Source organism: Mastigoproctus giganteus, chromosome 6 (assembly GCF_048544385.1).
Source record: "Mastigoproctus giganteus isolate SK-2022 chromosome 6, ASM4854438v1, whole genome shotgun sequence".
NCBI lineage: Eukaryota > Metazoa > Arthropoda > Arachnida > Uropygi > Thelyphonidae > Mastigoproctus > Mastigoproctus giganteus.
Window position 1 is genome coordinate 1955636 of NC_143580.1, and position 23897 is coordinate 1979532.

Here is a 23897-nt window from a genome sequence, read left to right on the forward strand (position 1 = left end):
TTCCCAAACTTTTTCGGTTCACGGCGCCCTTAGTGTCCGAGTAATTTTTTCACGGCGCCAAAAGAAATACCCAACGCAGTGGTTTTCGACCGTTTAATAATCCGATTCTCTCTGTGTATATATAATATTAAAAAAAATGTATACGTTATACGATAGTTATTATAATAATATAATTATAAAGAAAATTACAATTCATAATGCAAATTATATATACTTATATAATAATTTTATTCTTTATGTTGAGGTACTAAATAAACATCAATTATAGATCGCCACAAAATTAAAAAGATACGGTTCAATGGATACTGTACACCTTTTCGTAATGAAATAAATACATAAATTTAAAAAAAAAAGTTTAAGTAACTTATACCCAAATTACGTGGCACCCCTGGAATGTTGTTACGGCACCCCCATTGAAAACCACCGCTCTAATTTTAGATGTCCGTAGAACCGAATACTTCTGAGGTCACAGCGGCAATGCGATGCGATGCGATCTTCCAGAATACTTCGCACTCGCTTTTTTGGAAGTTACTCCCGATCAGCTCAGGATTTCGGAGGGATTTTTGCATCCAAATGTGAATGCAAAAATAATGTCTCGATTGTTTCATTACAGAACGAAGAGGATGAAGGTCACGCTGCTGGTAGTACTGACGTCGGCGATCACGGATGCTTATGCCCGCAATTCATCCGAAGAAGGTACGTAACCACACCGTATTCCTTGAGCGGCGATGTTACCGTTAACGTACATTTTTAATAAGAAACATTACTTTATCGTATAAGGTGAGGAAATTGCTAACGTGTTGCGTTAACGCAGTTTAAGGTATGTTGACAAAAGAAAAAGAATAAATTTCTATCATTCATACCACGTGCGTTGCCAAAAATACATGTCCAGCGACTTCGAAATCCCAAAATTTGAACTGCGTGTCTCTAGTTCTCTCTCTCTCTTTCCCCTATCAAATAATATCTCCCTTGTTGATTTTACTGATTGTCTTCTGTTTTTTAATATGGATATCGATAGTATCCTTCTCCAGTCTGGTTTCCCTTCTTTCAACCGTTCTAGAAGTTCTGTCTTTCTTCAGGCGTGGATTCTTGACTTGCCCCACAATATTTTAATTGCGGTCTCATCATCGTCTTATATAAAGGGATGACGACACCCTATTCTCATATATATCATAGACAGGAAACCAACTTTTTAATAACCACTTGTTTACCCTGCGATCAATATATATCGTTTCTGACTGAATTACAACACAGTAGATCTTTTTTGTCCTGGTCCAATTTTAATACTACAACCCCTAGCTTGTTAGCACCAGCAATTTTAACTCCACAGGTGAAAACATTCACATTTGGGAACATTGCACGTTCCATTATCCAAAACTTGTGGAACACGTGTTAGTTGCGTCCAAGCAAAATGGCCAAGTTTAGACTGTAAACCTATTTTCTCATCTTTAAATCATCAGCAAACTCAGGAAATTTCAACTTGCCCCGCAGCAGTATCATTAAAGTGAGACATAAGTGGACCTAATGCTTAACCTTGAGGAAACCTTTGCTATACTTATCCATCTCGAGGCCAACGGAAGGTAACTTATACATACTCACTGGTGGAAATGTTCTTTTGTGACCAATGTGTTTTCGATAGCCCTAAATCCAAAGAAGGATCTATCCCCGATCCAATTTTACTCCAGATCATGCAAAAATTATAACTCATCATAATAATTAATTTACACAATAATTAATGCACCTAAAAAGTATTGACATTTATACAATAATTATAATAGTTAACTCCTCATTGCAATTGGAGAATGAGATGAATCTCCCGTCATATTAGAAACGCCGATTCTGATATGATGGGAGATTTTTTTTTTTATTTTTATTAATAACAAGACAGACAACAGGTAACCATTAACAGTGTATCTGAGATTAGAACAATAAACATAATAACAATAATATGAAATCCAACAGGAAGATAAACATTGATATAGATTCAAATATGAAAATCATATGGTCAAAAGACGATTGCATTAAGTTAAGTTACCGCTAAAACAAGTAATAATTAATCCGTTAGAGAATAGAAAAATAATAAAACACATAAATACAATAATTAGATCAAGCTAGTCACTTTACACTTTAAGAGAAGAGGAAAACTTGTGGATGAAGTTCATCAGTGATTGGGAATTCTCAATGAGAGGGTGATTTGGTGATTCTGTTCAGTGGACTGAACTTCATAAAGTCCGTGTTGGCAGAGTCAAGGCGAAACGATGTAAGATTCCTGACTTGTCTACAAGGAGTATTGAAGTTGATTTTGCTAAGGATATCAGATGCTTCATAAGTTCCAGTGATTACTTTGGCTAGAAGGGTGATGTCAGCAGTAACTCTTCTGGTGCACAGAGGACTCAGATGAAAGTAATCACACAGCGATTCATAATACAATGAGTGACAGAATAGAGGATTGCGGTACGTAAGGTAACGGATAAAATATTTTTGGACTGCTTCAATTTTGTTAATTAAAGTTTTCGTGTGAGGATTCCAGATGGGTGAACTGAATTCAAGGATTGGTAGAACAATAGTTTTGTAAAGGATAACCGCATATCTGTAGTTTTTGAACTTGTAGGTGTTCCGTTTGATGAATCCCAGTGTTTTGAATGCTTTGCTGGTGATTTTAAGGACAGGGTTGGCATCGAATTTAGCACTGCTGCAAAAGAGAATCCCCAAGTCGTCAACTTGGTCACACCTTTCGATGATCACAGAGTTAATAATGTACTTCGTATTTATTAGTTGTGGAGATCTGCCGGAAGAGAAAGAGATTACTTTGCACTTCGAGGGGTTAGCAGACACGCCATTCAGAGATAGCCACAGAGAGAATTTATTGAGAGCACATTGAAGCTGTTGAGAATCGGTAATCTCCTTCACTGCTGAGTAGATCTTAAGATCATCTGCATAGAGAGCAACTTGAACATTGGAGGTGTAGATGAAAGAAAGATCATTTACGAAAACAATGAAGAGAAGAGGACCTAAGGGAGAGCCTTGTGGTACTCCGCTTAGTGGTATAAAACAGTCTGAGTTCACTTGATCTATGATAACGCTCAAGGAACGATGCGTAATATAGCTGCGTAGCCATGAGAGCAAAGGGTCACGAATATCATATAGTTTAAGTTTTTCCAGAAGTTGTTCGTGCGGGATTTTATCAAATTTCTTAGATACATTTGTGTAGACTGCATCAACTTGACGGTGGTTATCAAGAACTTCAGAGGTGTATTGCCAGAAAGAAAGCAAATTTGTGACTACTGACTTGCCACTGCAGAAACCATGTTGATGCTGATCAGTTGATTTCGCAGATTAGAACGAGCTTGGTGACATTTTCATACTGATTGCTGATGCAGCGTATTCCTTGCAAACTCTTTCGGTGTAAATGGTACAAAACAAATAAGATAAATTCTTTTACGTTTTTGTAGGAAAATCAGAAGACATAGTGGGTGGCACAGAAGTAGTTCGTCATGCCTTGCCTTGGATGGTACGTATTTCTAAATGTTATTTCATCGGAATGGATGTGGGGAGAGCAAAATCTGCTGGGATCCCATAGAACATAAAAATGATTTTATTGTTCGCCAATTTTAAAAGTAGGGCGCAGTTGGTATCATCTAACCTTTCTTCTCTGTTGAATGTGGGATCAAAAAAGGGGGGTGTTAAAGGAATCGCAGCTGGTGCTTTCTTTCACTGCCTGCATCAGAATTAAAGGAAAAATATTTCGGTCGATTGATTACCATCGTGGCGACCGAAAAGTATGGCGCTGATGGCGTCAATGCAGCGTCAAACAAAACGAAATAAAATTTCCATCCCCGAGTGGGTTGAGATGTGTCAAAGCACGAGAAGTGTCGGTTGTGAATGCCAGTTAGTTTTTCTCTCCCTCCTCCTCTCTCGGTCTGGTTTCGTGTTCATTCAGTTTCCACCTTTTTGGATACACCCTGAAGGAGCTGTTTTCATTTCAGGCCGGCATCAGGATGAATGGGAATGGTTTTACGTGTGGGGCCGCTCTCATCAGCCCGAAGCATCTCCTCACTGCAGCCCACTGCTTCGGATTTGTAAAGTAAGTGTACACCGAAATTTACACATCATGGGATTACCTTTGCCACGTCCACTAGCTAAGCTTCTATTAAAGTACTCGTTTTAAGCAGGGATTGCCTACTGGTTGAAATTAACGTTTTTTCGTTTTTTAGGGACGTTTCTGACATAAAGGTTACTTTGGGAGCCCACACTACTAGCGATGGTACCGAATATGCTGTCGAAAGTGTGAAGTTACACGAAAAGTACAAAAAAGAGGACGAACTGTACTACGATATTGCCGTGATTTCTCTTCGCAAGAAGGTTCAGTACACGGACAAGATAAGATCCATCTCTCTGCCGACTGCTGCCTTTGACAAGACCAACATCGACGGTCGTCCGGTTACAGTCGCCGGTTGGGGTCAAACTTCTTACGGTAAGTAGCGCTAGCGTATGTATGAACACTTAAATTTTAGCGTTGACCCCCAGAAAAGGGTCATTTCAGGTTATCCTGACACAGCCAAAAGAATTATTTTCAGCTGTGGAAAGTCCTCCTGAACGTGAGTCTGCTTGCTTGATCACAACGCACCCTCAGCAGCCCTGATGATATCCAAGTTTCGAAATGGTCCAAGTAGTATTTCGGGATAGAAGTGGCGCGCATCGGAGTTGTATCGCGCAACTGTTTAACTCGGCACATCGACGTCCATTTTGTTCAGATTGTCATATTTTCTTCTTCGTAAGTTTTATTTTGGGAACGCACGCCTCACTCTGTTACTGCCTCTTCTCTCTTCTGTGTATTTCTGAAGCTTTCAGTCTTTCCCCGTGTAAAATAGAAACGGTTGAAATGAAATGAGCATTTGTATAAAATATTCGGGCCACCATTCAATATGCGTCACAAAATATCAGTGTACTAGTCAAGGGCATCCTATTCGGATGCCCTTGACTAGTACACTGAAATATTTCAATTGAGACCACGTATATTTGTGAAATGAATTAGGAAGTCCTTGGGAGGTTTAGATCTTTTCGCAGATAAGCTTGTTCTATTAGTTTGACAATTCAATTGAGTCTTTCTGAGTCTCAATCTCATCACATCATCATCATTTCTATCAACAAACCAGCTGTTATTCCTACCGGCAGAATTATTTCCACACATTTGTCTTCTATTGTGTTGCGTAATTGTCACAGAGATACTAAACCGATGAAATCGCTTTTGTACCACTGTGAGATGCCAACTCTTCAAAGTCCAGTAGTGTGTGAGTGGTGTTTGATAAGTGTGAGGTAATAGGCTGTTATGCTGTTCTTGTTTGTTATTCAGAGCTGCAATCACCTTTAAAGCATCCTCCCGGCATCGGACCATGGCATATGAACAGTATTCAGTGTGAGTAGCAATGGGAGAGCTTACTTGACGACCACACTCTGGCATGGACAAGTGTACTAAAAGCACGATGAACTGAGTATTGGACAATAAAAGTAGAGAGAAGGCACTCCCCAGGCGGGTGAAATGTGAGCCTGGATACGAAAGACTGAAGAAAGGTGCGATCGAAAAAGGTCCCTGATGAATAAAGAGAGGAGAAAGGCAGTAACGATGTCAGAGAGTATCCGGATAGCCATCCGCCACTTATAGTTATAACACCAAGCCGGAAGAGTCCAGCATCAGTAAGATAACGCTAAGAAGGATGTTAAACATTCCTACAGTGTAGAATTGTGCTCCACGCTGTGGAAATATTTGGCCAGGCCATCATCAAGGATACTAAAATTCCAGACAAGTGAGAGCAGTTTGGGATCATCAGCGTTGAAGGGGGAGCTTGCATGGAGATGCAATCCCTCCCAAATTAGGTAGCCATCAAGTCAGTAAATGCTTCCACGCAGAAAACAAGATATCCTTGGCCAACAATGTATCCCGTCTGGCAGGGAAGAGCCGTCAACAAAGACAGTCCGCGAAAGTTCAAAGTTTCTATTGGTGCAATTCGGAGGACACAACTGAACTTGTTTAGGATGCAGAGTTGGAGGAGTATTTGACTTATTTATTTTCCCCCGTACCTTATTATTGTCTTAAGTGCTAATTGTTGTTATTGTATTAGTACAACAGCTCCCCTCAAGTGCTAAGGTCCACAATATACCTGACTGTTAAAATATCAGAGAATTTCCGGGAGCTGTTAATTCTCTGATATCTGGAGGATTTCTCCCTATAATAGAGAGAGAGAGAGAGAGAGAGAAAGAGAGAAAAATCTATATTGCAACTAAATGAAACAATGTACGTATATAGATTTAAGTGAAGTGCAATTGTCCCATCACGATCAACGGCCAGGAGCTCATATTAGAATAGATAATAGATAATGCTCACATCAGAATAGATAATGGATAATGCACACTGTAAAATTAAAAATGTAAAATGTACACATGTCATTACACTTCCTCACATTACGCAGTATTAACTATATTTACAAGTTACATCGTACGGTTACATTGACAATAAAAATGTCTTGTTTACAATTTTATTATTTAAACATTTTATTTACAATAAAAATATCTAATATACATGAATGGCACTTTTCTGTCAAACGAATTCTGTCGTGGCAGAGGAGAACTTGGCAGGTGGTGTGAAGGTCCCACGAACTTCTTATACGATTCTGCGATTGGAGCGAGCTGCTAACACTTCTTTCCTGTACGTTTTATTGCTGCAAAACCTCTGCAAGTCAGCGTCGGGGTGCTGTACTTCCGGTAGCATTTTCTTTTGGGGGGAAGCAGTCTAAGATATGAAGCCTCCGATTCCTCGAGCAGAGTATCGGGGTTGACCGAAGTTCTGGCTTGGGTCATCATCATCATCATCATCATCATCATGAGCCATTTTCAATGCGCTGTTGCCCTCTCCAGCAACTTTCCAGTTCCTTCTGTTTTGTGCAATGGCCATCCATTTACTACCCCCAAACTCATGAATTTCATCTATCCATCTCCGCCGTCGTTTTCCAGGTTTTCTTCTAGCTCCTCCGGGGTACCATTCTGTCATTTTCTTAGTCCATAAGGTCATTTTTTATTCATCATGTCTTCGGGCTATGTGTCCTGCCCAAGACCATTTTAGTTCTTTAGTTTGATTAGAATGTCCTTTACTTGAGTTTGCTGCCTAATCCACGTGTTTCTCTTCTTATCTAACAGTCTGAATCCCAATATAATTCGTTCCATTCTTCGCTGTGTAGCTCTCAGCTTCTCTTCTCTTCTCTTTTGGCGAGTGCCCAAGTTTAACTTCTACAAGTCATGGTGGGGAGTATACATTGGTTCGTTATTTTACGTTTCAGACAAATTGTGATATTGCTCCTCAGTATGTGACTATTTCCTGAATGCTATCCATCCAAAATTTATTCTTCTCTTCACTTCCAGCCATTTATCATTATTACTGCTTCTTCAATCATTATATCCCTTTCTGTGGCATACTTGTTCATCATTATTTTTGTTTTAGCCATATACATCTTTAGTCCAAAATCCTTACTAACTGTGCATAACTGATTAAGATTTTCCTCTAATTCTTTGGGATCGTGGCTTATGACCGCAATGTCTGCAAATCGTAAATGTCTTAGGTATTCTCCGTTCACATTGACTCCTTTCTGCGACCAGTCTAATCTTCTGAAAGCTTCCTCAAGAGCAGCAGTAAACAACTTCGGAGATATTTTGTCTCCTTGTCGAACTCCTTTCTCAATTTTAAATTTCCTACTGTCTTTGTCTAGTCTAATAAAGGAGGCAGCATTCTCATATATTTCTTCAATATCATAATATATGGGGTATCTATACCTTGTCTTTGCCGTGCCCGAAACATTGCCTTATGCTGTATGGAGTCAAATGCCTTTTCATAATCCACAAATGCCAGGCATAGTGGTGTTTTATGTTCATTTGCTTTATCCATTAGCTGTGATTAAAAGTTCGATGATCTATCGAACTTTTGCAAGTAGAGACAGGGACGTGATAATCCCATTATATAAGGCTTTTGTTAGACCACACTTGGAATAGTGTGTTCAAGTATGGAGACCGCACCTAAAGAAAGACATCGAGCTTCTTGAAAGGGTGCAAAGAAGGGTAACTCGCCTGGTGAGATCGGCAAAAGGGCGTCCTTATGAAGAAAGACTTCGAATATGTGGGTTGCAGAGTTTGGAAACTGGACACCTTACAGGAGATTTGATTGAGGTGTTTAAGGCCCTGAGAGGCATCAGTAAAATGAATGAGGACGAAAATTTCAAGATTATAAATGATGCTAGAACTAGGGGACATAAATTCAAGTTACGGGAGAAATGTTTAGATTGGACTGCAGGAAGTTTTATTTTAGCCAGCGAGTTATAAATTACTGGAATAAGTTGCCTACATGGGTGGTAGAGGCCGACAGTTTGGGGAAATTCAAAGATCATCTGGATAGTACCTTCGGATGAGGAAAGCGCATAGGATGATAGATTAATTTCCTTTTCTTTTATTAATTATTATTATTTATTTTTTTAATTTTTATTTTTTATGATTGTTTTATTCGGGGTTTTTTTTTTTTTTGGCTGGTACAGCATAAGCCATAGTCTTTCTTTCGCCCTGCGGCCATTACTAATACTAATACTATTAATTTAGGGGTTGGTCTGAGAGAGAACATCATTAGTTTTGTTTTTTGTGGGTTGATCGAGAGTCCGTACTGTTTGAGGTAAGGCGAGACGTTGATGACGACTGTCATTAATGCTTGCTGTAGCTTCAAGATGATTGTTGGAAGCAATAGGCGTTAGAATTTTTATATCGTCTGCATAGGTGATGACTTTCTCATTGTTACGGACAAGAGGCGCAATGATGGCTGTAAATAATAAGCCTGATAGGACTCCTCCTTGCGGAACAACAGCAGAAATTGCCTTCTTGTGTGATTGTGCATAAGCATCGACTTGTAGTATCCTATCATTGAGGAGTGATGCTATGAACCAGAGGACATTACCTTGGATTAGATAGTGGTCTTCCAGTAAGCGGAGGAGCGCCGACATGTTGATGGCGTCAAAGGCAGCTTCAATATCCAGGTACGTGATTGCGAGTTCCTCTTGCTGTTTCAAAAGCGGACAACGTGTGTGTGTGTGTGTGTGTGTGTGTGTGTGCCAGCTGTCAGGTTTTTTCAGGGTCAATGGCAAAAAATTACGAAGCAAAGTCTTTTTCATTACACAAAACTGTTTAAAGTTAACTGGTATTCACTTACATTTAATATATTCATTTCCGTTTGTTAATTCTTTATAAATACATTTCCGTTTGTATGCTATCGTTTCTATATATTTTCTCTGAATTAACAGTTCCAATTCTCTCCGCAACTACAGTAAATAAGCTAATTCAATATTAATAATTTCCTCATATTTTTCTTAATCAGCACTATCAGTTTTCTTTGTTTGAATTAAACTTCAACCAATAAACCAACTCAATACTAAAGGTTTCCTTTTCTCTCTCTTTTTTTGTTCAGATTAAACCTTACTTTAAAATAATTTACAATTTTCTCCAAGCACCCTTTTCAATAAAACTCACTAAGTAACAGTTCAGTGGACTTACGTTCCTTCTTTTCACGGTGGGGTTTCTTTTTGGGGTGAAATCTTTCTTCTTGGTTGAGGTCTGCCTTGTACCTCTTCCGCTACTGTATTATTTCGGGAACCGTTCTTTTTAACTCCGAAGGGAATTATCAGAGCAGTATTAGAAGTCAGGGCACTATCTGACTGGCTGTTATTGAGGGTCGGATCAACTTCTAGCACAGGAACATGCCCGACGACAGATAAGCTAATCTTCCTCTAATAACGTTACTGCTTAAGGAGTAATGACAAAACAGGTACTGTACCATTTTACTTTACGTTTTTCGATGTTTTCCCTCTACAAACTCTAAGACGTCTCCCTCCCCCTTCCTACACTCTACTAAAACAGCCTCTGTAGTGCACAGCGGAACTCTTCATTACATAGCGCGACTCTCCCAGAACTGAGTCCACAATTAGAACAACCTCCTCATTTTGGCGCGCAACTACCTTATTTATTTTCTTCTCATTTTCATATCTTTGTGTAGATCCAATCGTGGTGTTATTTTTTAAACTCATTCTTCCCTCATGTCAGTAACTCACAATTCTGTTTTTCCCACACAACAGAACACTTTCATCACCGACAGCCTTCCTCAAAATGCCTTTTAAGTGTGGCTTCCTGAAGTAGTGGTGTATCGTCCGGATTAAACAACGAAGATTAATTACTACAGTTAATAATGACTCTTATATCACGTGAAATTAATAATATAGTTTATTAAGTTTGCAGCCCAAACCACATACATTTAAGGTGACGTTTCAGGAATTCTACCGATACCCATCATCAGACCATTCTGCTGTCAGACTCCTGCTTGCCGATGCTACCAGAACCTGATGTGCATTCTCTGCTCTTATTTTGTCAATCGGCATAACAGAAAAGGGAAACATTCCCCTTTACATTATTCAAGAGATTTCCTTCTATTTGTTAATCTTAAACATCCCTTTCTGTGGAAGAAATTCGGTGACAGGAAACAAAGAGAATGAAAAAAAAAAGGGTCTGTATATCTCTTCAGTAGTTTTATTTGATTGTTCAATTTCTAGAAGGTTGTTAAGTTGATGATTTTAAAAGGAAAGAAGCAGGTAAGAGATTTACCTTTCATTTTTCAGCATGTTGTTATGGATTCCCCAACTGGTCTCGAAGGGTTCACGTTGTCTGTGTGGACTTGTCCGTTTAGGACTTTCATTTCTGTCTTTCACCTATTACTCTTAACAAAAGACAAAAAAATAAGAGCGAAATGAGTTAAGTAACGAAGATCCCTTTATTAAATTCTATTAATGAGTATTTTTCAAGATGGTGTTCCTCAAGATTCACCATTGCTTTGAAGAATATTTGTTATTGGAGTAATTTTAAATTACCGAATAAATAAAATATTATTTTTTTATCAGAAAAACTTTGCCAACAGATCACATTAAATTTACAAAAAATTAAACCACCCACAGGACGAGAGTTTGAAGGAGTGATCAGAATTACTTTTGTGTGGACGACTTTAAAAACAGTTTATTCAATTTTGCATCTGAAGGGAGGGTTGTAGCCCTTCTCTTCGACGGTGGACCACACTTCGTCTCACTCTTCTCCCTCGACATGTCTGGCCGGAGTGGCCATACAGGGAGCTTATGCTCCTGCCAACATAGCACTCCGGGCCATTGGGATATTCAGATGTCCTCAATACGGCAAGATGGTGATCCGTGAGAAGGTTGTATATTTTTATTCCTATTATTCTTTAACTAAGTATGAAATAAGTAATTTGTGAATTGTACAGATGAATATATTAATAACTGATCATTATTTTAATCGATTATTAGTATCAATTAAAAAGAATGCTTTCTGATTATTACAGGAGGCCCGACCAGCAAATTCTTGCAACAAGTCACTCTTTCAGTGGTTCCCCATCAAAAATGCAAAAATGCTTACAAGCAACTTGGGTCACTCCCGGAGCTTCCGAGAGGAATCACGGACGATTTAATCTGTGCATCAATTGCAAAAAGCAAAAAAGCGGCTTGTCATGTAAGGAAGACTACTTCAAATTGTCACCCTTCTAATTAATTAGATATTTTACGTTCCACAGTTGTTTAGTGAGATGTGTTTGCATGCATTGTCCGTATAACGCTGACCGAAAAACTGAGTGAAGAGATCTTTTACTGATACTTTGAGATCTTTTACTGATAGACATCATCTTCTTTGACATAAAATCAGCTTTCGAAAATGTGCAAATTCAAACACTGCTTCATTTACGTTCAGCCCCATTCAATATTGCAAAAATAAATAAATATTTACCTGGAAATTGAATATTGGGTTCTGAGGTGGTTGAACGGGATCCATGGGAATCAGTTCACCATCTCTAGATCTAGTCTACATGCAAACATGAATATGACTGTGGAAGATCAAATTTCTGGGAAAGAACCTCATCACTCTTGACAAACTGTTAACTAATAGGATTGATTCTCCCAATGTTCAAGAAATCATCATAGCCTCAAGTACCCAGCCAAAAGAGCGAAGTCGACTCTTACCAACCGTGTCTGCCTTACAGATATGTTCTCAGCAAACATTTCATTTCGACAACCTGCAAATTAACCCCAACGAACTATTGGATGAGAAGAAATACACGGGCGTGCAAAAATTAAGGACTAGTCAGGTTTTCACCTGTAGCTTCTCATAGGAGTGGCCTGGATGTGGGAAAAGCATAGGAAAGGAACCTCGTGAGGTACAGAAATGATGAAGGAAACAACACCGACACAATAACTGAAACAAAACGGTACAGAGGGACTTTATTCAAAAATGGCAACATAGTACTGGCTGCCATGACACAGATGCATCACTGCCAAAGATGGAACAAAGGGAAGAGGTGGTCCTCAGTAGGAGATATGGCTACCCCTAATGTCGATGCAGGCTTTGCACCGCCTATCCATACTTAGAACAATGTTGTTGATAAGTTCTTGCGATAAAATTGTCCATTCATCTGTCAGCGGCATTCTCAGCTGGCGAAAATTTTCTGGTGGGTGTGAACGTGCCGCTAGGCGTCTCCCCAGAGCGTCTCATATGTGTTCGATGGGATTTAGATCTATAGAACGCGCAGACTAATCCATAGGAACAATGTCTTCATTTTCCAAAAGCATATCAATAGCTGATACAGTAGAGTGCACCGGTTACAGTACCGCCTTCCGGTATGAGGAAGGCGGTACTGTAACCGGTGCACATTTAAACAAAACCGCAATCGCAGTTTTGTGTAAATATTGGAATAAAAGCTACTCCATGTATTAACGAAGAAACTGTAACGGCCTTCCGGTATCAGGAAGGCGATACTGTAACCGCCTTCCAGATACTGGAAGTTGTCTACGTCCATCCAAGATAACGCCTCCCCAGACGAGAACACCTCAACCGCCATATGGATCGCTCTCAGTGATGTTTGCGGGGTGACACCGTGTGCCAACCTCTCACCAGATTAGCTGACGTCCAGAATCGCTGCTGAGACTGAATCTACTCTCATCAGTAAAGAGTACCTTAAGTAAAGATTGTGTGGTTGTAACCTTTAGAAATAGTGTTTGTCCTTCAAGTTTTGCACACCAATGTACAAGAAGATTATCCTGGAAGATTTGCATCGAAGCACCGACCTCCATTGAATCACGACAAACACGATCAAGTCACTGCATCCTCCAGTCCATCACATGCCATCGACAGTTGCATAAAATTCTTTGAAGTTCAAGACTTTGGCTGTCATTTAATAGATTGAATTTATGTAAACTTAATTAATATCTGTATATCTATTCAAACGTAAGGTTTCTCTCTCTTGTAAATATGTGTGTACAAGTGCTATTCGAAGTTCACGCAAGCGCATTGTCAAATGTTATCTTTTGTCCTTTTAACGTATGTATTTTTCAACTATAATGCTACGTACACCCTTCTAGCCAACCGGATGTAGAGAGGATGAAATCAAGCTTAGTAAACTGAATAATACGAGGAGTTTCCGCTAAGTAAGGTGACACATTTTCTCTATGATGATGTTTAACAATACGAAGTTGAAATTACACACCAAGAAATAAGTGAATATGCGCTACTTCTGCACAAAGTCTCCAGTTTTATTGATGCACTTTTCCCAACGATGGATCAGTTTATCAATACCAGTACTGAAGAAGTCCATGCCTACACGCAGTAAACAACATCGCACAGCCCGATGAATTTCCTCATCCGTGGTGAAATGCTTTCTGAAAGGTGTTTTTTCAGAGGGCCGAGCAAATAGAAGTCTGAAGGCGCTAAGTCTGGGCTATAGGGGGGGATGCGACAGAGTTTCCCAACGATTACGGCGCAACCACTCACGAGTGGTGTGGGCAGTGTGTAGAGCTGCGTTGTCATGCAACAAAATTACGCCGCTTGTCAGGAGACCTGGTCGTTTGCGTCGAATGCTGGCTTTCGGTTTTTCCAACATTGCACAGTAAAGCTGTGCAACGTTTACACGAAGGCAGGAACAGAATACAACATGTGTTCTGTTCCTCCCTTCGGCAAGAAATCCACCAACAGAACGCCTTGGCGATCCCAGAACACTGTGGTCATGACTTTTCGGACACTGAGAACAGTTCTGAATTTTTTGCGCACAGGAGATTGTGGATGTTTCCAGGTCACGGAGTCCTGTTTGCTTTCCAGGGTAAAGTGATGAACCCACGTTTCGTCTGCTGTGGTTATGCGAGCGAGAAAATCCTCTCCTTCGTCGCTGTATCCCAACAGGTTCTCCAGACACATCCGCATGCGTTTTGCTTTGTCCTCCTCTGATATTTGTCGAGGTACTAAGCGGCAGCACACCTTTCGAAAGTCAAGGACATCGTGAGTGAACAGTCGTAACATGGTTTTATGGTGTCAGTCCAGTGTCCGTTTCTTGTTTGGGGTTTGTCCCATCTTTGGTCATTGAGTTTTCGTGTTGCACTTATATGGCTTATACGGCTAGATATGTCTCTGCTATCTGTCATTTTTAGCCTGGGGTTTTTCAGTTTGGTCCATCTTGGTAGATGGCTATTAACGTCTTTCTTCTGGAGAAGAGTTATTGTGCATAGCGACTGAGGGCTGTGAACTCCTCGGGCGTGTCTAGTAGGTGGTGTTCCTTATTGTTCGGTACTTATTGGATCCGTGTGATTTGGTCATTGAGTTTTCGTGTTGCATTTGGCTGGATGTGTCTCCGCTATCTGTCATTATAGCCTGGGCTTTCTCAGTTTGGTTCATCTTTGTAGATAGCTATTATCGTCTTCCTTGCATGGGCACTCGGAGCGGCCTGCGGCTATGCAACCCCATTTTCAGCAGGGTTGGATGTACTGTGTGTTGTGACACAGTACTCCCGTCACCAGCATTCTAATATCCGGCGAGTTGCGCCACAGTCGCCCTTCTGTTGCCACGTCCCATCCGGGAGAGCCTTCGCTCACCTCGAGCATCGATGAGCCGTGGTCGTTCAACACCTCGCCGGCGGTTAATGGGATTTCGCTCCTTGGGCAACTTTCGTAGGTACTAACCAAGGCTGACCGTGAGCATCCCACCAGCCGTTTCGTTTCGGATATGCTGTGACCCAGTCGTGTGGCCATTAAAATTTGACCTTTGTCAAACTCGCTTTAAGTCTGTTGCCTGTCCCATCTGAAGACCAAGAGTAACACTGATTAACGGAGCTCGGTATCGGGTGTTTTTTATACCCCGTCCCGATCCGCGCACGCGCGGTATTCACCTGCAGTTGCTTCGATTTGCATAACGACTCGCTGTTAATAATGCTTTGACTCATCGGTGTACTTAGTGTGGCCTCCCTAACCTTCTTTGGTGGTACACTAACAGATCAACTTATAGCTGGCATTGGCTTCAGCACCTCCGTCTCTGTAGGCTTCCCATTCTGTCCTTTTCTGCTCTAAAATTACCCCGGAAGTTAAAAAGCCAATTCATTATTCACCCGTCTGGACATATTGTGATATTTTCTTAATGGCATTAAGCAGTTATGGTTATGTGATTATAGCTTTAAAGGAATTCGATTATTCTAGTGTATTCTGCACCGACAGGGCTAGCCGGGTGGGTAAAGTGTCTGCCTGTCAACCCAAAGGTCGCGGGTTGGAATTCCGTCTCGGGCTTGAATATTACGATGGTACCGTGCTCTCCCTTTGGACCTCACGGCCGTGATACACGAAGGAAGCAGGAAAAAATTGGTTGCTTCTTATATTGCTCACATCATACGATAAAAAAAAAATGTATTCTGTGAGCTATCCCCCCCCCCCAGTCAATAGTGGCTACTTAGCATCTTAATTTGTCATAATCTCCTTTCCTGAAACTGAAACCTATCCTTTGCCTTTAACAACTGCAACCCCTTTCTTCACCTTCCAACTAAGGAATTACTTTCTGCCAATGGTTCCTTTGTATTTGAAGACCTGTAATGCGACTGATTCGTGAGTAATCATCGGGTGTAGAATATTTTTCCCCTAGTGTTTCCTTTAACATTTTGTTACAAATAATAATCACCTAGTTTATTCAAAAAATTTGCTCCTCCTGGTAAATTCCCCTCCCACGATTCCACTCAATAATTGGAGGGACACAGGTTCGAATCCCGTCAATGACGCGAGGTACTATTATCGGTTTTTTATTTTTTTTATTTTTTATTTTTATACTTCGAGGCTGAGTTAGTCGACCCAAGGCGGGGACAGCGAGGTTTTATTTAGAAACTTCTCCCTCGTTTCATTAATGCAGAAATATAAAACTTGACTAATATGCGATAGAGAATCGTTGAATAATAAAATATGAAGTTTTTTAAAACTTTTGTAGTTAAGCAGATTATTAAGGTGAAAAGAAAACCCTGTAGCAGTTTATATTCTCAACTATTTGCTTAAATTGATTAGATAGGTAAGCAAAGGCTTCGTTAATTTTTTCCTATGTCCCGTGATCCAACTCAACGTTTTAGGGGAGTGTCGCGTCATTTCATGAAGGTGTTTCTTCTTCCTTTGCAGGGTGACTCCGGAGGTCCTCTGATGATGAAACTAGGCAAAACCTGGACAGCGGTAGGAATCGTCTCCTTTGGGGTCGATTGTAGCGAAGGCGACCACCCGGGGGTGTACACCAGGGTGACGAAGTTTCTCAAGTGGATCGAGGACAACACGAAACTCCGTTGACCATCGCGAGTCCGAAGCCAAATCAAGGTCGCTGACCAGGTGGGACCGCAAAAGAAGCACACACGCACACCGCACAATTTATTGTTCAAAATGCACGTGGCAGCCTCAGTTTTAAAGTTTCAAAGTCCTTTATAAAACCGCAATCGCAGTTTTGTATCAATATTGGAATAAAAGCTACACCATGTATTAAAGAAGAAATAAAGCTCCTTTTGCTCATGAATTAATCATTTCTGGACAGTTTTATGGTACTTCGGTTTTTGTGTATGATTTCAATCGCACACACATCTACGTTTTCACAGTTTTCATAATAATAAAAACAAACAAATTTAATAATAAAATAGTTAATCTCCTTACGTTCGTGAGTAACATTGTGGATACTTTATGTGAGGTGCAACCGTCTTAATAAAATGGTGGCCGATGTAACTGGGATGTTTCCAGGGTATGTACGATGCACACCCAGAACGAGTTGATGACTTAGGCTGTGGCATCTTACGATTAATCATATTTCGCTAATTATACAATATATATGGTAAGTAATTTGTCATTGGAAGAATAAAGCCACAAAGACACGCTTCACGTGGAAAGAAATTTTTATGTTGGGTTTAATTAAGAATCCAAAAAAAAAAAAGCGTGTACTTTCGACAAAAAAATATTTTCGAAAGGATAATTTAAAAATAATTACGTGTGCAGTCCTGTGAGGGCCTAATTTGATATTTGAGGATTCCAATAACTTCTCAGTCTTAAGACAGAACACTTTCATATTTTCTTCAGAAAATATGCAGTTTTTGTAGACCCACTCGAAATACTGTATTAATCAGCAGCATTTGGACCTCACTTGGTTCATTCTTTGAGTAATAATAGCGCGTACAATAATAATAATAATAATAATTATTATTATAATTAGTATTATCCGTGTATTAACCACAAGAATCTGTGGGTCACCCCTTGTCGGCAGTGTGCCAGGAGGGTGTGAGATTTACATACTGAGGTGCGAGGAACCACATGTACAATGTACAAGGGTAGATGCGTGCTCGACCCGAGATATTTACATAATTGAACTTACACACGCTTCAAATAAAACAAAGTTTATAGCAATAAACATCTGAATTTAAAAAAAAATAAAAATAATAAAAAAACTAAAAAATAAAAATAATAAAAAATAAAAAAATATATATAAAAAAAATGCAGCAGGCAAAAAGTCCAGTAGGTGATCGTCACAGTTTCAAAAGGTGGTAAGAGTTCTTGAGGCATTCCTTTCTGTAGAGCTTGTCCTCACAGAACTTATCGGGGTTGATGCTTAGTTTACTGTAGATTCGGAGGCAGTTGACCGGAAACGTGCCCCTAAGGGAATCAATGTTTGTAAGTGTAAACCAGAGAGGGTGGCAGGGGTTGCGGTGTTCACCTCTTGTCTTCTTTGGGCCAGAGATCACTTCTCTTCAGAGCGCCTTCTAAACAAAAGTGGTGTCCCGCAGGGTTATGTGGCATTTTCGTGCGTCTTATTGACTTAAGTTCTTTCGAAATCAAGGTTTTTCTAAACATTAAGTAGATTTTCTGAAGTCCCGCGATCTCTTGTTAAACGCTGCATAACCTGAAACACAAGATTCAAAAAAATGTGATCTGGCCCAAACTTATTTTCAAATAAACACCATGGAAAAAGTTACAACGTGTGGTGTTATGCACCGCATAGTTACTGGCTTTTCTCCCTACACGTTGTTGGAGGACGTCAGTAAGAATTATTAAAAGTTCCTCCTCTAACAGAAATCGCAGTGTGCCGCAATTATTACTAGCAAGTTTGTGGAGCCAGTATTACTCATCTTAAGGCATTCTTCCCTTCCCATTTCCGCCATATTTAAATATCATTTGCCAAAGTACATACTTGGTTGCTTGGTTGCAGTACATATTTGGAAACAAAGCATGGTCACAAAAGAGAATGTATTTTTTGTCCATCGGAAGAAATGCAGGGCTCCTTTCCGGGTATATTGTTATCTACAAATGAGGTTGAATAATTTTTAGATTTCTTTAATGTTCGTCTCGTTTAATGTTTGAATCAAATTTATTTGTGCGGCAAACTGAATTATATTAACTGAGGGAGCATAGATTCAAATTGAGGAAAGACAGTTGAGGAAAGACTTCAGTTGTAGGATAGATGTGCGAAAGTTTGCCTTTAGCATGCCTTTAGTTTGCCTTTAGTTTGCCTGGTTGATTGCTGGAGCAAATTTCCATCTGTTGTTGTAGAAGTTGTCAGCTTAAATAGATTCAAGGCAGAAGTAGACAAACATTTGGAGCGAGTGGATGGGTGAAATGGGAAGGGTTTTTTTTTGGGAAGGTGTGTTCGCTGTATCGAGAACAGTACACTGTCAAGCCAGAGACTTGAAAGTGTGTGGGCCCCGTCTGTGCAGTGTGATGTCTTGTGCCCATTGTGCGGAAATGACCCAATTTACGTCACTTCCACTTCCTAAATGACGCTAATGCGGTCACTAACGTTGATTTGGTAGAGTAAGTAGCAGGCGTGAGCATAAAACCTTATTTTGGACTAAAGTAAAACCGATGAACGACGTAAGTTGAACGAACATTACGTCATTTAGGAAGTAGAGGGCCTGATCATAAGCTCACGCCCGTTACTTCGTAAATGACGCTAATAACGCTGTCGCCTCCGGTGGGAAGGAGCAGCAGTGCGTAGCACACGCTTCTTGATTAGACCGGCGTTCAAGCCCGTCACCACCAAATATGGAGGATGCGGAAAGGTCAGGGAATGACCACCGCATATCCCGGAGCAATATGGCCTTAGTTGCTCCTAAAAAAAAAAAAACCAAGCTAATAACGCGAACTCAGTCATAATCGAATCGGTAGAGTAAGTAGCGGGCGTGAACATCGAAATGAAAAATACGTCATTCATAACTTCGGCCCGATTTTAAAACGGTTCTGATTTTTCGTCAAAGATGTTTTCACATAAAACGTATTTCGTGAGTACAGGGTCACAGTCGCTTTTTTATTCTACGCGGCATAGTCCATTACGGATGTGGGTGGTCATAATTCAGTGACCACTGAGTGTAGTTAAAAAGAAACAAAAGACATTTACGACAAAAATAAATCAGAATTCCGTCTTACCGGGAACTGGGTTCTGTTATAAGATTAATCGGGTTCCATTAAAAGATAAAAGATTGATAAAAATTAGAAACCCCGACATCAGGGAACTCCAATTAGCGATCGGGTTTTTTTTTATTTTATTTATTTTACTTTTTGCGTTATCCGGCCCAATATCGAAAACTGTTCTCCTGAGAATTTGGATTTCATTAAAATCGGCAACGGACCAAGGCAATCTTGTTGCACCAACTTGTGAAATCACAGCGTGACGTCATCATCCGGTTTATAAACTGGGTGATGGCCTCACATTTTGAGGAGTCAAAGTGTGAGGCCATCACGCAGTCACAGTTCATTGCGACTGTGACCAGAAGGTAAAAGAGAAAGGGACGTTTTACTTTTAAAATCCGTAGCTTTTAAGCTCTTCAAAAGTAAATGCTTCGCAGTACAATTTTAAGTATATCAACGAACAGTCATTTTTAATTGCAAAAACAAAAGCAGTAAATTAGATGAAATGAACTAAATAATGAACAAACAAGTAGCAGTCGAATTTTGAATTCGTCTCCAAACTAATGGAATTTATAAATAAATAAATAAATATAATCTTTATTGTGTACAAAAGGATGTATACAACGTACCCTTCGCATCAGGAATGCCACGGGCTTCACATTGGCTGGTGGACAAAGGCCTAGAGGACGGGGCGCACATCGAAATTCGGGTTCTTCCCCCAGGACCAACAACACAGTAAGTCTTCTTCGCCATGGACCAATTTTAGCACCACAACCCCGAACGCATTTGCTATTCCCCAGATGAAAACTTTCGTATTTGGAAACATTCCACGTTACTTTTTCTTACTAATTGCACAACACACCTTAGTTTTTCTAAGCAAAGTGGCCAAGTTTTGGCCGTAAATCTACATTCTTGTCCTTAAATCGTCAGCAAACTTAGACAAATTACAGTCCATCAATGTCATTAAAATGAGAAGCGTACAAGGAACTGTTACTGATCCCTGAGGAAACCCTTGCTATACATATCCACTCCGAGGAAAGGCCAAATGAAGGTAACTTACACAAACTCACTGGAGGAAATGTTCATTTATGACATTGTTTTTTAGATAGCCCCAAATCGAAGTGCAAGAGAGTACACTCTTGAGAGAACAAATATAGATTATAACCCAGTTTAATGTAAAACATACTAATAATTAACAAGCAGTAGCTTTCGAGACTAGCGAGTCTCTTTATCAACTGAAATTCAAATACAAATACAACGGATAAGTGCAATGAGCTGAATGAGGACGTTTTCCATGTGTTATTGTTGTTGCACGGACGTGCGCTGTTTTTGCTCCACTGATCATCTAGCATTAAAACGGTTGTCTCTAGGATGGGATGTAGACGTATGCCTTTGTGGCGGTTTATTGCCTTGGATTGTTTAATATGTTAAGTGACTCTAGCCATAGGCGGTGGCGAAAGTGTCGTGAGTGGTCTGCTATTTCAAAGTCACGTTTGGGATCCAGATCGTGGTTGGTGGCCCAAAAATGTTCCGCGACTGCGGACTAGTCAGTTTCGGCAAGCCGGATTGCTCTGTCATGTTCCGTAAGGCGATCTTGGAGACGTCTTGATGTTTCTCTTATGTAGCAACTGTCACAGTCTCTACAGGTGATGCGATATACTACATTGCTGTGTAAGAGAGGTGTGACAGGGGTCTTCACACTGGAGACAAGTGAACGTAGGTCCCTGCAGGGTATCTGCACGCATTTGATGTTGTACTTTCTAAGAATCTTCGAGATCCGTCCTGACCCGCCTGGATAATAGGGAATGTAGGCGAACGGTATACCGTCTTGGCTCGGTGGTCTTGGGTGGGATGTGAGTTCTTGTGCCTGTAATAGGCACCTGCTTAACACATGGGATGGGTAACCACATTTGGTTAGGTCCGCCTTCACACGGGAGATCTCGTTACGCCTAATTGCATCAGTGCTGGAATGGCTCCAAGCCCTGGAGGATAGGGTGCGGGCAGAGCTATTGAGATGACTTGGTGCGTGGCCGGATCTGTAGTTGGTGAATTGTCCGCACCACATAGGTTTGCGGTATACTGAAGTCTCTAGATGTGGGCCTACGCGATGCATTAAGACATCCAGGAACGGGAGCGCATCGTTGACCTCTAACTCTATAGTAAACTTGAAGCAATTAGATAGGGAGTTGAGGTATTCCAGTAGTGCTGTTTCAGAGCCACGTGGTATTACAGTAAAAATATCGTCAACATATCTGAACCATGTCGTAATAGGTGTAGGTGGGTGTATCTGCTCCTCCAGACCTTCCATAGCGATGTTGGCTACTACGGAACTAACAGGGGCACCCATAGCAGTGCCATGTACCTGCTGGTAGATTGAATTCTCAAAGGTGAAGATGCTGCTTGATAAGCATAGGTTGAGGGCGGTACAGATGTCATCAGTGGATAGTGACGTCCTGGATCTTCTTGTGCTTAATTTTATTTAGCTAATTATACAATATATGATAAATAACTGATATTATTTGAAAAATAAAGACACCCTCCACATTGGGAAGAAACTTTAATTTTGGGTTTAATTAAGAATAAACAGAATACAAAAACGCCTGTACTTTCGACAGAAAAACAAAGAAAAGCAAAAACTTTAAAATAAAAATGCTTACTACCCACCTCATGATGAAACTTGCTGAACCTTCGATCAGAGTGTGGGATCATCTCTTGCAAAACCCCTCCTGCTGGCAATCCTCTGGAGTGCAGCATGGACATTTAGTTCGCTATCCACACAGTGTTTGACAGACCCTATTTGCAAATCCCAGCCAGGATGGAATACGAATAACTCCTTCTGAGTAATTTCCGTTAGGGTGGGATAAAGTGTAAACCCCTTCTGGAATAGGATTAATACGTGCCATGTGGGCCTCTTATGGCACTCCTTTGGGAGTTCTTTACTCCCATGCCTTTTGCTCCTGGGACCACATCCCCTTCTCCATTTCTCCTTCCTCCTTCTAGTTACAATTGATCAGTGGATTTCCCATCTCATATCCTAAAACCGCTTTTTTCATAGATTCTCTTTTGTTTCTTTCGTCAGGAGATCCTTACATTTGCAATTCCCATCCCAGGTAAATAATAACTTAAAAAACAACAAGCTGAAAAATAGTATCGTCCAATTGCAGTTATAGTTCAAAGTTACGTTGAGTTACGGAGGATCAATCTGCTCCTCTGTTAACTCAGCGTGACTTCGCCGGTAACCTCTCTATCCTTATGTAAAATATTTCCTAAAGAGATATAAGACCTTTGAGATATAAACAGCTGTTGACAACAAATCCGGACTTCACATTTCGAGAGTAGCACAGTGGTATCATTACTGTCCCCACACCTGAGGGAAAACACCCTGGTTCGAATCCCGTCGATGACGCGTGGAACTTTAATGGGGTTTTTCACTCCGTGACTGAGTTAGTCGGTCTTAGGCGTATATAGCGAGGTTTCCCCCCCCCCCACACAGAAACTTCGTTTTTTCGTCAAGCAAAACAGGAAAATCGACCAGAGAACACACAATTTACAGACACAATACATATATGTGGGTATATGTAAGAAATTACCAAGTTACCTAATATACTAATATTAGGTAACTTACCCTAATATAATAATATTTTAGCTTTTTTCACATTTTTAGATATCAGCCAGCCTTCGACAGAATTTGTTTCTGGACTTGTTTGGGTGTTACTTCAACTGAGAAGATCTCTTGAAAAGCATGGAAGTCCATCGTCGCAGATACCTTAAAGATTCATTTTTCTGAAGGCATCCGCGGTGATAAAGATTAGAAAACCGAGGGGAGCGGTCTCAGATTAGCGATCGTTTTGTGGGCTATCCTGCCCAGTGTCGAAACCCATTCCAAAAATTGTGAAACTTTTACTTTAAAGAGGAGTGTTTAAAAGGTGCGGACCAATGCTATGTTGATGCGCCAGGTTGCGCCGTTCCAGAAGGAAGCGGATGATGACTTTACTATTCGAGGGCCACTCAGTCATTGTAAATATCGAGACAGTCAGCAGCAAGGTCAGAAAAGGACATTTTAACTTTAAAAATCCGTATCTTTTAAACTCTTTTAAAGTAAAATTT

The 23897-nt window shown here is 40.4% G+C and overlaps 1 protein-coding gene across 1 annotated transcript; it reads left to right on the top strand.

The window, feature by feature from the left end:
- The first annotated feature begins 482 nt into the window (after nt 1-482).
- Nucleotides 483-23561, top strand: LOC150083792 (clotting factor G beta subunit-like). Its single transcript, XM_090375346.1, has 5 exons — nt 483-696; nt 3453-3511; nt 3987-4084; nt 4215-4474; nt 23455-23561. The coding sequence occupies exons 1-5, from the start codon at nt 483-485 to the stop codon at nt 23559-23561; spliced, it is 738 nt and encodes a 245-aa protein (XP_090231472.1).
- The last annotated feature ends 336 nt before the right edge of the window (nt 23562-23897 follow it).

Coding starts and splice junctions, on each gene's coding strand:
- LOC150083792 (XM_090375346.1), top strand. CDS start 483: ATGCGATGCGATCTTCCAGAATACTTCGCACTCGCTTTTTTGGAAGTT. Junction 697..3,452: donor CCGCAATTCATCCGAAGAAG/GTACGTAACCAC, acceptor ACGTTTTTGTAG/GAAAATCAGAAGACATAGTG. Junction 4,085..4,214: donor CACTGCTTCGGATTTGTAAA/GTAAGTGTACAC, acceptor TTCGTTTTTTAG/GGACGTTTCTGACATAAAGG.